Source organism: Budorcas taxicolor, chromosome 6 (assembly GCF_023091745.1).
Source record: "Budorcas taxicolor isolate Tak-1 chromosome 6, Takin1.1, whole genome shotgun sequence".
Taxonomy (NCBI): Eukaryota; Metazoa; Chordata; class Mammalia; order Artiodactyla; family Bovidae; genus Budorcas; species Budorcas taxicolor.
The window spans coordinates 101,542,977-101,556,934 of NC_068915.1; the positions used below are offsets into that span (position 1 = coordinate 101,542,977).

Consider the following 13,958-nt stretch of genomic DNA (forward strand, 5'->3'; position numbering starts at 1 on the left):
TGTTTGATTCCACTTATACCAGATACCAATGGCACCTCACTCCAGTACTCTTGCCTGGGAAATCCCATGGATGGCGGAGCCTGGTGGGCTACAGTCCATGGGGTCTCAAAGAGTCGGAGGCTACTGAGTGACTTCACTTTCACTTTTCACTTTCATGCACTGGAGAAGGAAATAGCAACCCACTCCAGTGTTCTTGCCTAGAGAATCCCAGGGACAGGAGCCTGGTGGGCTGCCGCCTATGGGGTCTCACACAGTCGGACATGACTGAAGCAACTTAGTAGTAGTATACCAGATACCTAGAATAGTCAAATTAATACTGTCAGAAAGTTCTTTCGTAGATGCCGGGGCAGGGAATGGGGAGTCAGTGTTTGATGGGGACAGAGTTTCAGTTTAGGAAGGTGAAAAATTTGGGAGATGTATGATGGTGAGTGTTGCAAAACAATGTGAATGTACTTAGTGCCACTGAACTGTACAGTTAAATATGGTTAAAAATAGGACATTTTATATTATGTGACTTTTACCACAATTAAAAAAAACATTTAAGAAAGAAGCTATGATTTTTGTTCTCTTTCGGTAGTGTTGAGATATAAGGTGTGAAAAGAATAATTCTATATAAAAATTTTAAATTACAAAAAGCTTCCAATTACTCATTTTAACCGTTATAGGTACTTAAGGGCTTCCCTCATAGCTCAGTTAGTAAAGAACTGGCCTGCAGTGCAGGAGACCTGGATTCAATTCCTGGATCAGGAAGATACCCTGGAGAAGGAAATGGCAACCCACTCCAGTATTCTTGCCTGGAGAATCCGTTGGACAGAAGAGCCTGGCAGGCTATAGTCCATGGGGTCACAAGAGTCGGACATGATTTAGTAACTAAAACCACCATAGGAACTTAATAGCAGTTTCATCAAACAGCAGTGTAGTCATTTTCATATGAGAGGACATAATTCATTGTTTTCAAAAATAAAATGACTGCCACTAAAGAGTGTAATGACATTATATCATTGATTTGATTATATGAATATGATTTGTGAAAATTACCTTATGTGTCTTCTGAGTGCTTATGTTTTAAATAAGATTATTTCATATTTTTATGACTTGTGCTGTTCCTTTTCATTCACAATTAGTGAGAAAAAGTGAAACTTCAAAGAGATTTGAATCCAACAGTGGTCTCCCAGGCGTAGATGAAACCCCAAGTCAAGGCCAGCCACAGAGAGCAAGGTATGCAATATGAAAAAATGGTAATATATTTCCAGTTGCTTGTGGTTTTTTTCTTCATTAGAATCAAGGAGAATTATTTTTTAATTATTCTCTTCCCTCTGTTTTCTCCATTTTCCTTTTCTTCCCTCCTCTTTAAGTTCTTGCAAATTCAATTATGTGAAAGATATTACAGCTGTTTGAGTTATTGGAATCTTTTAAAATTAGAATTGGCCCTGATTATTTTCATTTATGCTTGATTTTTTCTAATTGTCAATATGAATATAAAATAACTAACAGTAAGGAAGTTCTAAAGGTATAGCAATAAACATCTATGAGAAGATACAAACTTTGATTTCTAAAAGAATAATGCTTTTTTCAAAAGATTACATGGGCTCAACAAGTAGGCTTTCAGTACTATTTGTTGAATGAATAATTACTAGATTACTACTAAGTAACCTATTATGTGAAATCTATTATATAAAAAGTTAAGTTTTCACTACTTCACTGGATTAAAAGAAGCTATCTTACACTTAAACTTTTTTTAAGCCCAGTTTGGACTGTTTAGAGTTCATTTTCATACTGAAACACTCAGCATACTTATAAGATGGCAGTTATTCTTGTGCTAGGGTTAAGATAGTGGTATTATAACTATGGGTTGATATACTTTGTTTGAAGTGAAATGTGTCAACTCAGTACTGAATATATTAATGTGTGTCTTCCTCATGTGTGCACAGATCCCTTACATGAACAGAAGCATATTGTTAAAGTTAAGCATTAATTTGAAATTCATAGTGTAATACTAGAGAATCAGAAGTTGCTTCAGAATTTACTACCAAACTATAGTAATACTTTTAAATTTGATACCTCAGTTCATTTGATTTAAGTACCATTATATACAAAAGGATCATTTGGAAATTAACAAAAACCTGCCCCTTAGGTGATTAATTCTGGCAGGCAAATGTTTCATACCCATAAACTATTAATAGTCCAGGTAACCCTACCCATGTGATTAAAGCAGACAGTTTATCCAGGGTTAACACTCCAAGTAATTACATACATTGCACTAAAATTATTCTGTAATATTCCGGTTTTTATAAAATTTATGTCTTTCTCTTGTGTTCCTTTTTAAAATGTCTGTGATACTTTCTATGAGGAAAGTTCTAATCAGTATTCATTTGCCTAAAATGATTTAATCTTCACATAATAGCGTTGTGTATTACTATAACTCCATTGTGGGAATAATAATTGCAATGACCCTATTTTGGTAATTTTGACCAAAGAGATTAGAGACAAAGATAGATCTATGCTTGATAGTAGATAGTTTCATTAAAGAAGCAAAACTGTTTGGAGATGACCAGCAATAAGAAGCAAATGTTGAATTGCACTAAGGTCTGTGTTGAATTGAGGAAGTCACTCCTGTCTATATATGTAATTTAGAGAAAGCTTATAGTTAATATGATGCCTTTTTAGCTTAATCAAAAGAAGGAATAGAGAGCAATGGAAGAATTGTTGGAATTATATGTTAAAATTGATTGATCTTGTAGTCAGTTTGCTAGTTATTTAGAAAACATATTCTTCCAAACAAAGTTATATCATTTTGTGAGACTTACTTCAGTTTTCTTGATAAGGTAACTCAAAAGCATGGGGATTATAAGAGAATCTTAGTTTTGACTGTTTCCAGTTTTTTTGGGGGAAACAATAACATTAAAGTGTTAGCTCATCAGATCATAATTTAGTGATAAGCTGCTTTTATTTCACACTTTAAGATGGTAAAAAACACAACTTGATGTTCATAGCATCTGCATTAGGTATAGGTGAAACAAAAATATTTCTTTCAAGGAGAAGTTGACTGTTATTGCTGTTTAGTCCCAACTTGTGTCCAACTCTTTGAAACCCCGTGGACTTCTGCACACCAGGCTTCCTTGTCCTTCACTGTCTCCCAGAGTTCACTCGAACTCGCGTCCATACAGTCAGTGATGCCATCCAGCCATCTCATCCTCAGCTTCCCCCTTCTCCTCCTGCCCTCAGTCTTTCTCAGCATCGGGGTCTTTTCCACTGAGTTGGCTCTTCACATCAGGTGGCCAAAGTATTGGAGCATGCAGCTTCCAGTGAATATTCAGGGTTGATTTCCTTTAGGATTGAATGGTTTGATCTCCTTGAAGTCCAAGGGACTCTCCAGAGTCTCCTCTAGTACCACAGTTCAAAAGCATCAATTTTTTTGGCACTCAGCCTTCTTTATGATCCAACTCTCACATGACTACTGGAAAAACCATAGCTTTGACTTTGTTGGCAAAGTGATGTCTCTGCTTTTTAATACGCTGTCTAGGTTTGTCATAGCTTTTCTTCCAAGGAGCAAGTGTCTTTTAATTTCATGGCTAGAGTCAACATCCACAGTGATTTTGGAGTCCAAGAAAATAAAATCTGTCACTGTTCCACTTTTCCCCTATCTATTTGCCATGAAGTAATGGGATAGGATGCCATGATCTTAGTTTTTGAATGTTGAATTTTAAGTCAACTTTTTCACTCTCCTCTTTCACCCTCATCAAGAGGCTCTTTAGTTCCTCTTTGCTTTCTGCCATTGGAGTGATATCATCTGCACATCTGAGGTTGTTGATATTGCTCCCAACCATCTTGATTCCAGATTTGTGTATTTGTTACATTTAATGTAAGATGCTAAAGTCTGCTTCTTTTAGACTACCCCATCTCTTCCTGTCCAAGGAGAAACACGTTAACTGAGGTATTGTCTAAATTCCTTATTCAAGTGCAGAGTTTTCTGTATATGTACAAAGTCTGATATCTTTAACATGCCAGTACACAATCAGGAGGTTCTGTTTGTTCTTTAGGTCACGTATTTGTGAGATCTATAAATAGTTCTGTATTTAGATATGTTGCATGATTCTTTATAAAAATTTCCATTCCTTTATCTAGAATGAAATGGAAAAACAGATCCACACAGTGCTATTGATTTGTATCATAGTGGGTGGGAGGAGATTAACAGGAAGTTATGAGTCAGATCCATCAGACTGAGTAATTTTGGATTTTGAACTATCAAAAGTGTCTTTCAGTGACCAAAAAAAAGACATTCAAAGCTATTTTCCGAAGAGCATCTCTAAATTTTTTTCCTGTGTTAACTTTTGAAGTATGGTTTTACATATTGCCATTCCTACTGCTTCAATGCTTATCTGTTTAATGATGTAACCTTTTTTTGTCTTGAAAGAACTTGTTTATTCATTCCTAAATCATCTAGGTTTTGTGAGTTTCTTGTTTGTTTGCATGTGTTTTGTCTATATTTTGTTCGTTTTTGTTTTGCTTCTCAAACGTTGCAATCAGATATTGTGATGGGACACAAAAAGATGATCAGTCACTTTTGTTATCAGTTTGTTGCTGTGGTAGAAAAGAATTTGAACAAGAAGGCTAATATGTTTGATGAAAATCACAGGTGTGGGTTAAAATATATAGATTCAAAGTTTTATCATTTTCCTTGACCCCCAATTAAGTGAGAGCAAGCCATAAAATTATATTCAATCATTGGCTCAATAAGTGATTTTTGAATACCTGCCTTGTAGAGGGTACTTCTGTGAATGGGAAATGAGATCATGAACAAGACCAGAAACTTCCCTCCAGAGATGTTATAGGGCTGAGAGATATCTGGTAAACCGCTAAAAAAAAAAAATAAGTAATGCACCATCAGAATGTGATGGTATTTGGAAGAAAAATAAACCACGCTAAAGAGATAGAGACTGCAAGGATATGATGTCCAAGTTCTAGTTCACTTAGGTAGGCTGGTCAGAGGAGGCATCTCCTAAGGGTTAGGGTTAGGATTAGGATTAACTATTTTGAGTATAATGGGAGTCCATTGGATGGTTGAGACAGAGAGAACTATGATCATATTTACATTTTAATGAGATTACTCTGATCTATTCTGTGAAAAACAGATTACAGAAGTACAAGACCGGTTTGGAGGCGATTACAGTGCTCCAACTGAGATGCATACAGCACAGACTAGTTTGTTAGTAATAGAGAAGGGTTGGAAATAGATTTCTTCAAGGTTATGCCCTTAAGGATTTGCTGCTCGTTCAGATGTTGGATTTGTAAGGAATCAAGAATGACTCCAGATTGTGTCCTAAGCAACCAGTGAATGATTGAGAGAGGGTTGCACGTAAGGAACAAGTATCCAGAGTTTGGTTTTAGACATCTTAGGCTAAAGATGCATGTTCACATCCAAGTAGAACACTCACCTAAGCAGGTGAGTAGAATCAAAATTCAAGGGAGAGCCTGGAGTTATGGAAATATAAGGTAATTGAGGCCATGTGGCTACATGAGATCAGGTAAGTGTGAACTGTATATGCAGACTAGAAAAATCTGGAGGTCTAAGCACTGTTGTAGTCTAACGTTGTTGTTCAGTCGCTAAGTTATGTCTGATTCTTTGTGACCCCGTGGACTGTAGCACACCAGGCTTCCCTTCTTTACCATCTCCCAGAGTTTGCTCAAACTCATGTCCATGAGTCAGTGATGCCATCCAACCATCTCATCCTCTGTTGCCCCCTTCTCCTCGTGCCCTCAGTCTTTCCCAGCATCAGGGTCTTTTCCAATGAGTCAGCTGTTCAGATCAGGCGGCCAATGTTTGGAAGCTTCAGCTTCAACACCAGTCCTTCCAATGAATATTCACGGTTGATTTCCTTTAGGTTTGACTGGTTTGATCTCCTTGCTGTCCAAGGAACTCGAAAGAGTCTTCTCCAGCAACACAATTTGAAAGCATCAATTCTTCGGTGCTCAGTCTAATATTAAGAGATTAGAAATGAAGAAAGATCCAGAAAAAAAGAGTAAGGAGGAGCCAGTGAATATTTATTTTTGGCTGTGCTGGGTCTTCATGGCTGTGCACGCTTTTCTCTAGTTGCAGCGGTGGTTGGAGGGGAGGCGGCTCCTCTCTAGTTGTGGTACACAGGCTTCTCATTGCAGTGGCTTTTCTTGCACAGGACCCAAGAGCTTGGGTTTCAGTACTTGTGGCTCATGGGCTCAGTAGTTGTGGCTCACGAGATCAAGGGCCCCATAGTATGTGAGATCTTCCTGCATCAGAAATCGAACCCATGTTTCCTGCATTGCCAGGAGGATACTTAACCACTGAGCCACCAGGGAAGCCCCAGTATTCAGATGTTTAATGACTGAATAACTATGTTATATGGTGCTTGGAGGTCAAGTAAGATGCAAACTAAGAATTACCCTTTGGCTTTGATTACACTGAAGGCAGTCTTTTCTGTGACTGGTTTTGGTGAACTGGTAAGGACTCAAACTATGGGTCTGAGTCCAAGAGAAAGTGGAAGATGAAGTGGAGATAAAATTTAAAAGACCCACACTTTTGAAGAAACTTACTCTAAAAGAGAGCAGAAAAATGAAATAGAATCTAAAAGGGGATATGGCACCAAAGAAGAGTGTTTTTGTTCTAAGTAGAAAATAGTACAGCATGTTTGTATAACATGAATGACCTAGTGGACAAGACGGATGATGCATGTGAGAGGGCAACTGCAGGAGCGAAGCCTCTGGGTAGGGAAGAGGTTTGGAACCCCATGTACAATAGGGGTTTGAGGCCTATGTAAGTGTGCAGGAGATCTATCCATTGTAACAGAAAAGATCAGAACATAGATCTGGAAAGTCTGGTGGTAGAAGGATAAGGAAGTTGTTTCCTGTTTGCTTCTTATTTCACCAAAAAAATTGAAGAGAAGTCATCAGTTGAGAGAGAATGAGGGAGGAAGTTTTGAAAGAACTTTGATAAAAAAAAGAAAAGAAAAAAAATTAAATAGTTCTCTAAGAAAATGAATCATCATGAAGCACTGAGAACCTAGTGAGATCAGTCAGCATGGTTCTGCAGTTTCATAAGAGTTCAGGTCGTATGCCAAGAAATGATTTTCATGATGGGCTGTACAACTCAAGCAATGTGAGGGTTAGAGGGGGTTAATAGAATTACTGTATAACAGGTATAGAAATGGAGAAGGCAATGGCACCCCACTCAAGTACTCTTGCCTGGAAGATCCAATGGACGGAGGAGCCTGGTGGGCGGCAGTCCATGGGGTCGCTAAGGGTCGGACACGACTGAGCGACTTCACTTTCACTTTTCACTTTCATACTCTGGAGAAGGAAATGGCAACCCACTCCAGTGTTCTTGCCTGGAGAATCCCAGGGATGGGGGAGCCTGGTGGGCTGCCGTCTCTGGGGTCACATAGAGTCGGACACGACTGAAGGGACTTAGCAGTAGCAGCAGGTATAGAAAATTTAACATCTTATGGAAAAACTCAAACTAACTTTTCGGCCTACCCTAATACTAACTGATTTTATGACAGAAGTGGAATGACATCTATCAGATGAATTACTGAAGACTGTGTTGTACCCTGAACCATAATACTTGTAATACCAATACATGATAAAGCAGTGTGGTCTAAAAGATAAACATTTCTAATTTCAGATCATAAACTAATCCATTAGTTAACATGACATTAAAAGTGTTTACTCCAATTCAAGATTTCTAAAGCATTAATATATCACATTTATGGGAAGTAAAAAAAATTTTAAAGTGAAAGTTTTAACATAGAGGAAGTGGTCGAGTCGGTGAACTAAAATTCCTGATAGAGTCAATGAATGGTTTGATGGAGAGTGTTAGAAGAAGTGAGCTAGAAGAAAACAAGGAGATTAGATGGAGAGGGTTTTGGAAGGTAGAAATAGGACATTCTAGGGGCTGCACAGTTATTGTTATAGCCAACATGACTTGTCATGGGAGCAGAATTCTGGCTGAGATGGAGGAAGCCAGGGTGTTGGAAGACTCCCCAGTCTCTGTAACACCACCATGAGTGAAGACAGCAGTAGTGTTAGGGAAGACCACTGCATCAGGCACTTAAATCTATAACGCGTAAGGAAGAGTTGGCCAACAGAACCAAGTCTAGAGCAAAGCAGATCAGTGAATGGTTTGATTTCATAGCTCATATTTCAAGGAAAGGGAAGAGACCCGGGTTTGATGCCTGGGTTGGGAAGATCCACTGGAGAAGGAAATGGCAGCCCACTCCAGTTATTCTTGCCTGGGAAATCCCATGGACAGAAGAGCCTGGCAGGCTACAGTTAGAGTTGGATGGGACTGAGCAACTGACACTTTCAATTCAAGGAAGCTGGAGGCTCTTGGAGGAGGAGTCAATAATGATCTGGAAGCTGCAATAAAAATCCAAGGAAATCTCTGTCTCACGTCCAGGCCCACTGGTGCAGGATTATGAGGATAAAACAGCCCCAGTCTGAGAGAACCATAGCGGGAACAGTTTCAGACGTTGAGCTGTTCAGAGAAGAGGTAGGGGATGTAGATCTGCCCACTGAAAATGGGACACCGCAGTATATTAATACATTAAAAATAGGGCTGAGGAGTTACTTCAGAGGTTCTTTTGAAATGAAAAAGTAAAATTTGTCTAAGTTCTTGATACCTTGCTATGTGATATTTTTTCTTGAGTAGACTTAATATGTTTTTTTTCTCAATCCACTTCTCTCTTTTCTATATGGCAGACAATATGAAACACCCCTTGAAGGCAACTTAATTAATCAAGAGATCATGCTAAAACGGCAAGAAGAAGAAATGATGCAGCTGCAAGCCAGGATGGCCCTTAGACAGTCTCGGTTGAGCCTGTATCCAGGGGACACCATCAAAGCTTCCATGCTTGACATCACCAGGGATCCCTTAAGAGAAATAGCTCTAGAAACAGCCATGACCCAAAGAAAACTGAGGGTAAGTTGATTCTCAGGTTACTGCATCTAAACTTGGTCTCAGAGGGAAATGTTATGCAAAGTACTTTAAAAAATTGTAGAATTCTGAAATCTCATATTTAAGTTTCCATTGATGTTAAATATCTTGTTGGTTGACATTAAAATATTTAGCTAAAGTATATTTGTGATCCTTAAATAACTGGCCTTATTCAGTATTATGGTGGATTACCTTTTAATATTTATTATGCCACAAACCAAGATCAGAGCTAGAGAGGTCAAAATTGGTTCAGAAGCTCAAGAATTCTATCAAGTACATTCTATCTTTCTGCTCTGCCATTCTCAGAATTTTGGCAGTAATTCTCTTTATAGTTAAAAGATGGCTACATTAGCTCCAAGTATCATATCCTTGTATTACAGTATTCAAAGGTAAGAATGAACAAATCTTGTTATCTGTGGAGGAGTTTTCTTCTATGTGTTTAGTTGCTTTATTTTTCTTTCATCATATATCCTCTGTATTTTTAAAAACATAAGCTCAAAATGAACGTAGTCTTTTCTCATATAAAATATCATGAACATTTTACAACTTTTATAGTATTATTGCTAAGGGCTGTGAGGTACTCTATTATGTGAACTTACCATGTACCATAATTTATTTAATCATTTTCCAGATATTGGACATTCAAAATCCTTCTAATCTGTAGTTACTATGAACATCCTGATAGTTAAATCTTTGCAGATAGCTTCCTCCAAGTAGAATAGCCAAGTCAAAGGCAAATACCTTTTTAGACATTTTTATACCTTGTCAAATTGCCCTTTAAAAATTTCTTCCAATTTATGTTTCCTCTGATCATTCCTGTTTCACCATTTTCTTACTGACTCTCAGAGTGTCATCCTTTTTTTTATCATCACCAATTTGATAAATGAGGCAATATCTCATTGTACTGTTGCTTTACAAATAATTCTTCAAAAGCAAAGTAAATAATAGTAAAAGTGATAAAATCTAAAGTGATTTATTTTTGTTTCTGGTCCTATGCTAAGAAAGTATATTATCCTATTCCATTTTGGGTTTTGTTGCTTATTTTAAACAATCTTCTAAAAAGCAAATTTGTATACCCTGAAATTGACAAAATTCAAATTTTTTCTCCTAATTTTCTAAGAAGAAAAGTGTTGCATGGTGAAAATTACACTGAACTACAAATTAAGAGACTTGGATTCAATTTCTAATAATTTCATTTCCAATATATCATTATGCATATTTTTAAACCATTTTGTGTCTCACTGTGCCAATTTTTAAAATGTGGAATTAAGTTTATTGTATAAGACAGATTCCAGTTTTAAAGTTGTTAGAGTTTGATGAAATATAACTCAATTTATTTTAAGCCAAAAGGAAGAAATTCCATAAGACTTCATCAATTTATCATTATAAATAATACATTTGTCAAAATTAAGCAGTAGTCAGGATAGCATGGGTTTCCAATAATTAAAGGCACACATAAAGCAAAAGGGGCACACATATATCCACATCTTTTCCTAAATCATAGTTTCAGAGAACTAATACAGAATTTTGTTACATTAAAGAGTCATAAATGATATTCTGTACCTTTATAGTATACCACTGTTAAGTGTCATCTCACTAAAAACTTGTGTTTCCTTTTAGGCTATGCTGTCTGGCTATTTTAAAAAAAAAACAAAAAACATACTTTTTTCAACAGGCTACATCAGTGACTAGAGAATTTGAACTGCTGATCTTTGAAGAACCACAAAGTATTTTTTCTTTAAAAAAAAAAAAAAAATGAACAGGAAGGGAAAATTCCCCAGCGGTCCAGTGATTGGGATTCCACACTTCAACTGCAGGGTGTGGCCAAATACATAAAGGAGGAAGGATACATTTTTGAGGCTGAATAAAGAGTTTTAGTGTTCAGAGGACCGATTTCACAGTTGAATTAATATTCTTTTCTAAAACATAACTTTTTATTTTTTCTGGATTATTTTTGGTGTGGGCACATTTTAGTGTTTATATTCAGCTGCTTTAATTGATTTATATCAGATTCTGTCTTTAACATGGCAAACCATTGTCATTTCTTCTACTCTGTTTCTGTTCCCATTTAAAATGTATCCTGCTGGTTCACTGAAAATTAACAAATGCTTAATGTTAAACTTTTACCTAAGTGGTATGGGTCACATGTTCGACACTCCATTGATTGGATAGAATTCCCACATCAAGTAACCAAATGAACTGTACAGAGAAGATGCAAAGAAGAAACCAACAAAAATAAATCTCCATGTATTTATGGAGTGCACAAGAGTGCGCACACACACAAACACACAGAGCACCTGCCTTTGGCCTCAAGATTAGCCCTGTGCTCATTCTACCCTTTTTCCCCTTTGGATGTCGTGTTTCAGTCTATTCTGAATTCTACTCCCCCGCTGAAGTCTAACTTGTTTTAAGTTATCTTTTCAACCAGTTCTTCCTCTAGGCAGAAACCCCTGGATGTACAAGACATAAAGGGAAAGAGCAGATTGAAGAGCAGTAAATGCAAAGTGTGGACTCTACTTCTAGCTCCCGAGATATTATTTTCGTAGTAGAGGCAGAAGTGCGGAGCAGAGACCGTGACACCTATAGTAACCCTGCATGCATGCGAAGTCACTCAGTCATGTCTGACCCTTTTGCAACCCATGGACTGTAGCCCACCCGTATCCTCTGCCCGTGGGGTTTCCCAGGCAAAAATACTGGAGTGGGTTGCCGTTTCCTTCTCCAGGGATAATATCCCTGCTGCTGCTGCTAAGTCACCTCAGTCATGTGCGACTCTGCACGACCCCATAGACGGCAGCCCGCCAGGCTCCCCCGTCCCTGGGATTCTCCAGGCAAGAACACTGGAGTGGGTTGCCATTTCCTTCTCCAATGCATGAAAGTGAAAAGTGAAAGTGAAGTCGCTCAGTCATGTCTGACTCTTTGCGATCCCACAGACTGCACCCTACCAGGCTCCTCCATCCATGGGATTTTCCAGGCAAGAGTGCTGGAGTGGGGTGCCACTGCCTTCTCCAGATAATATCCCTAATTGCCACTAATCAGAACAAAAGAGTACAGGGTTGTGAGAACTTGGTTACAGGTGAATGTGTCTTTTGTAGTCACAAAGCAGATGTGGTCCACTAGAAGACTTGTTTTAGGACAAATTGAGTATCACTCTCTGAAATAATAAGATTCTATTCAATTACTTTTCACATTAGCAATAGAAAACCAAATCCTTGTATGAACTTGAGAGCCCTATATTCAATAAATGAGACTGTTTTTTTTTGTTTGTTTGTTTGTTTTGTTTTTTTGAGAGAGAGAGTTTGGGTCTACCTGGAGTCCAAAACATGAAAACCTTTATTTATGAAAAACGGTATAAAGCCGGGCTTTATATTTTAATCTCTGGTAGGATTCGAAGCTGATAAAACTAATATTTACAGTGTAAGGCACATTTCAGCCTTATTCATTTTTTTTTTTTAACTGAGATATTTTTAGCTTATAAACATGGCAGAGTATTCAACATTGAAACAGAACAACAATGAAACTGGTTTTTAATTGCACTTCCAGTTTATACATTAAGTATTATATCTTTGAGCCTAACAAATTTCTGATTGTCTATTTCTGAAAAATGATTATAATTCTGCTGTACTTCTTTATCAAAAGTTATACATTTGTTTCAGATCTCTAGTTCTAATATGATGACCTTACATGTAGTTTGCTACTATTATTATTATTTGATTATTATATTTTTATTTATTTTATTTATATTTTAATTTATTATTTTTTTTATTATTATTTTCCTTTCAAGGAAAGAGCTAGAATAAGTGATAATAACTATTGATTCCTCTTTTATGATTCACAGAATTTCTTTGGTCCTGAGTTTGTGAAAATGACAATTGAACCATTTGTATCTTTGGATTTGCCACGGTCTATCCTTGTAAGTAATAAAACCACTTTGTCACTCTCAGAAAATAATTTTGGTAATGATTTTTTTAAGCAGTTACAATTCTTATCATGGTTACACTGGTAACTGCCATTCATTTTTTTCCAATTGTAGACCAAGAAAGGGAAGAATGAAGATAACCGGAGAAAAGTAAATGTAATGCTCCTAAGTGGACAGAGACTGGAGCTGACCTGTGACACCAAAACAATATGCAAAGATGTGCTCGATATGGTTGTAGCCCATATTGGCTTAGTGGAACATCATTTGTTTGCCTTAGCTACTCTCAAAGGTACCAAGACATTTTAAATGCAGGGTAGAGTGTGGAACAGAGAAGGCAGTGGCACCCCACTCCAGTACTCTTGCCTGGAAAATCTCATGGATGGGGGAGCCTGGTAGGCTGCAGTCCATAGGGTCGCGAACAGTTGGACATGACTGAGCGACTTCACTTTCACTTTTCACTTTCATGCACTGGAGAAGAAAATGGCAACCCACTCCAGTACTCTTGGCCTGGAGAATCCCAGGGACGAGGGCGCCTGGTGGGCTGTCGTCTATGGGGTTGCACAGAGTCGGTCACAACTGAAGTGACTTAGCAGCAGCAGCAGCAGAGTGTGGAAACCTGGCATCAGTGACCTCCTATACCTGTTCTACCTAACCTTCTTCTGGGAAATACTGGTGGTGGTTTAGTCACTAAGTCATGTCCAACTGTTTATGATCCCACGGGCCAGTAGCTCGCCAGACTTCTCTGTCCATCGGATTTCCTAGACAGGAATACAGAAGTGAGTTGCCATTTCCTTCTCCAGAGGATCTTCCTAACCCAGGGATTGAACTCAGGTCTCCTGCATTGCACAAAGATTCTTTACCAACTAAGCCACCAGGGAAGCCCTTGGGAAATATTAACTACATGGATATGTCAGCATTGAGAAGTAGGAGTTAAGAGCTGTCTGTCTTTTCCTAACTAGGTGCATTGTCTTAATAGCTGTGTCTTTTTAGCATCTTCTGTACCCAGCCATGAAGATTTGTCTCTGGCATTGGCTATGTAATAGATTTTAATTGTTATATTTTGGGGATCATTATTTT

The 13,958-nt window shown here is 37.8% G+C and overlaps 1 protein-coding gene across 1 annotated transcript in view; it reads left to right on the top strand.

The window, feature by feature from the left end:
* PTPN13 (protein tyrosine phosphatase non-receptor type 13) overlaps positions 1 to 13,958 on the top strand; it is a 223,801-nt gene that overhangs the window by 121,364 nt on the left and 88,479 nt on the right. The window contains exons 9-12 of the mRNA XM_052641697.1: positions 1,125 to 1,218; positions 8,731 to 8,950; positions 12,801 to 12,875; positions 12,996 to 13,170. Coding sequence (XP_052497657.1) covers positions 1,125 to 1,218; positions 8,731 to 8,950; positions 12,801 to 12,875; positions 12,996 to 13,170 — 564 coding nt within the window. The remainder of the gene's footprint in view (positions 1 to 1,124; positions 1,219 to 8,730; positions 8,951 to 12,800; positions 12,876 to 12,995; positions 13,171 to 13,958) is intronic.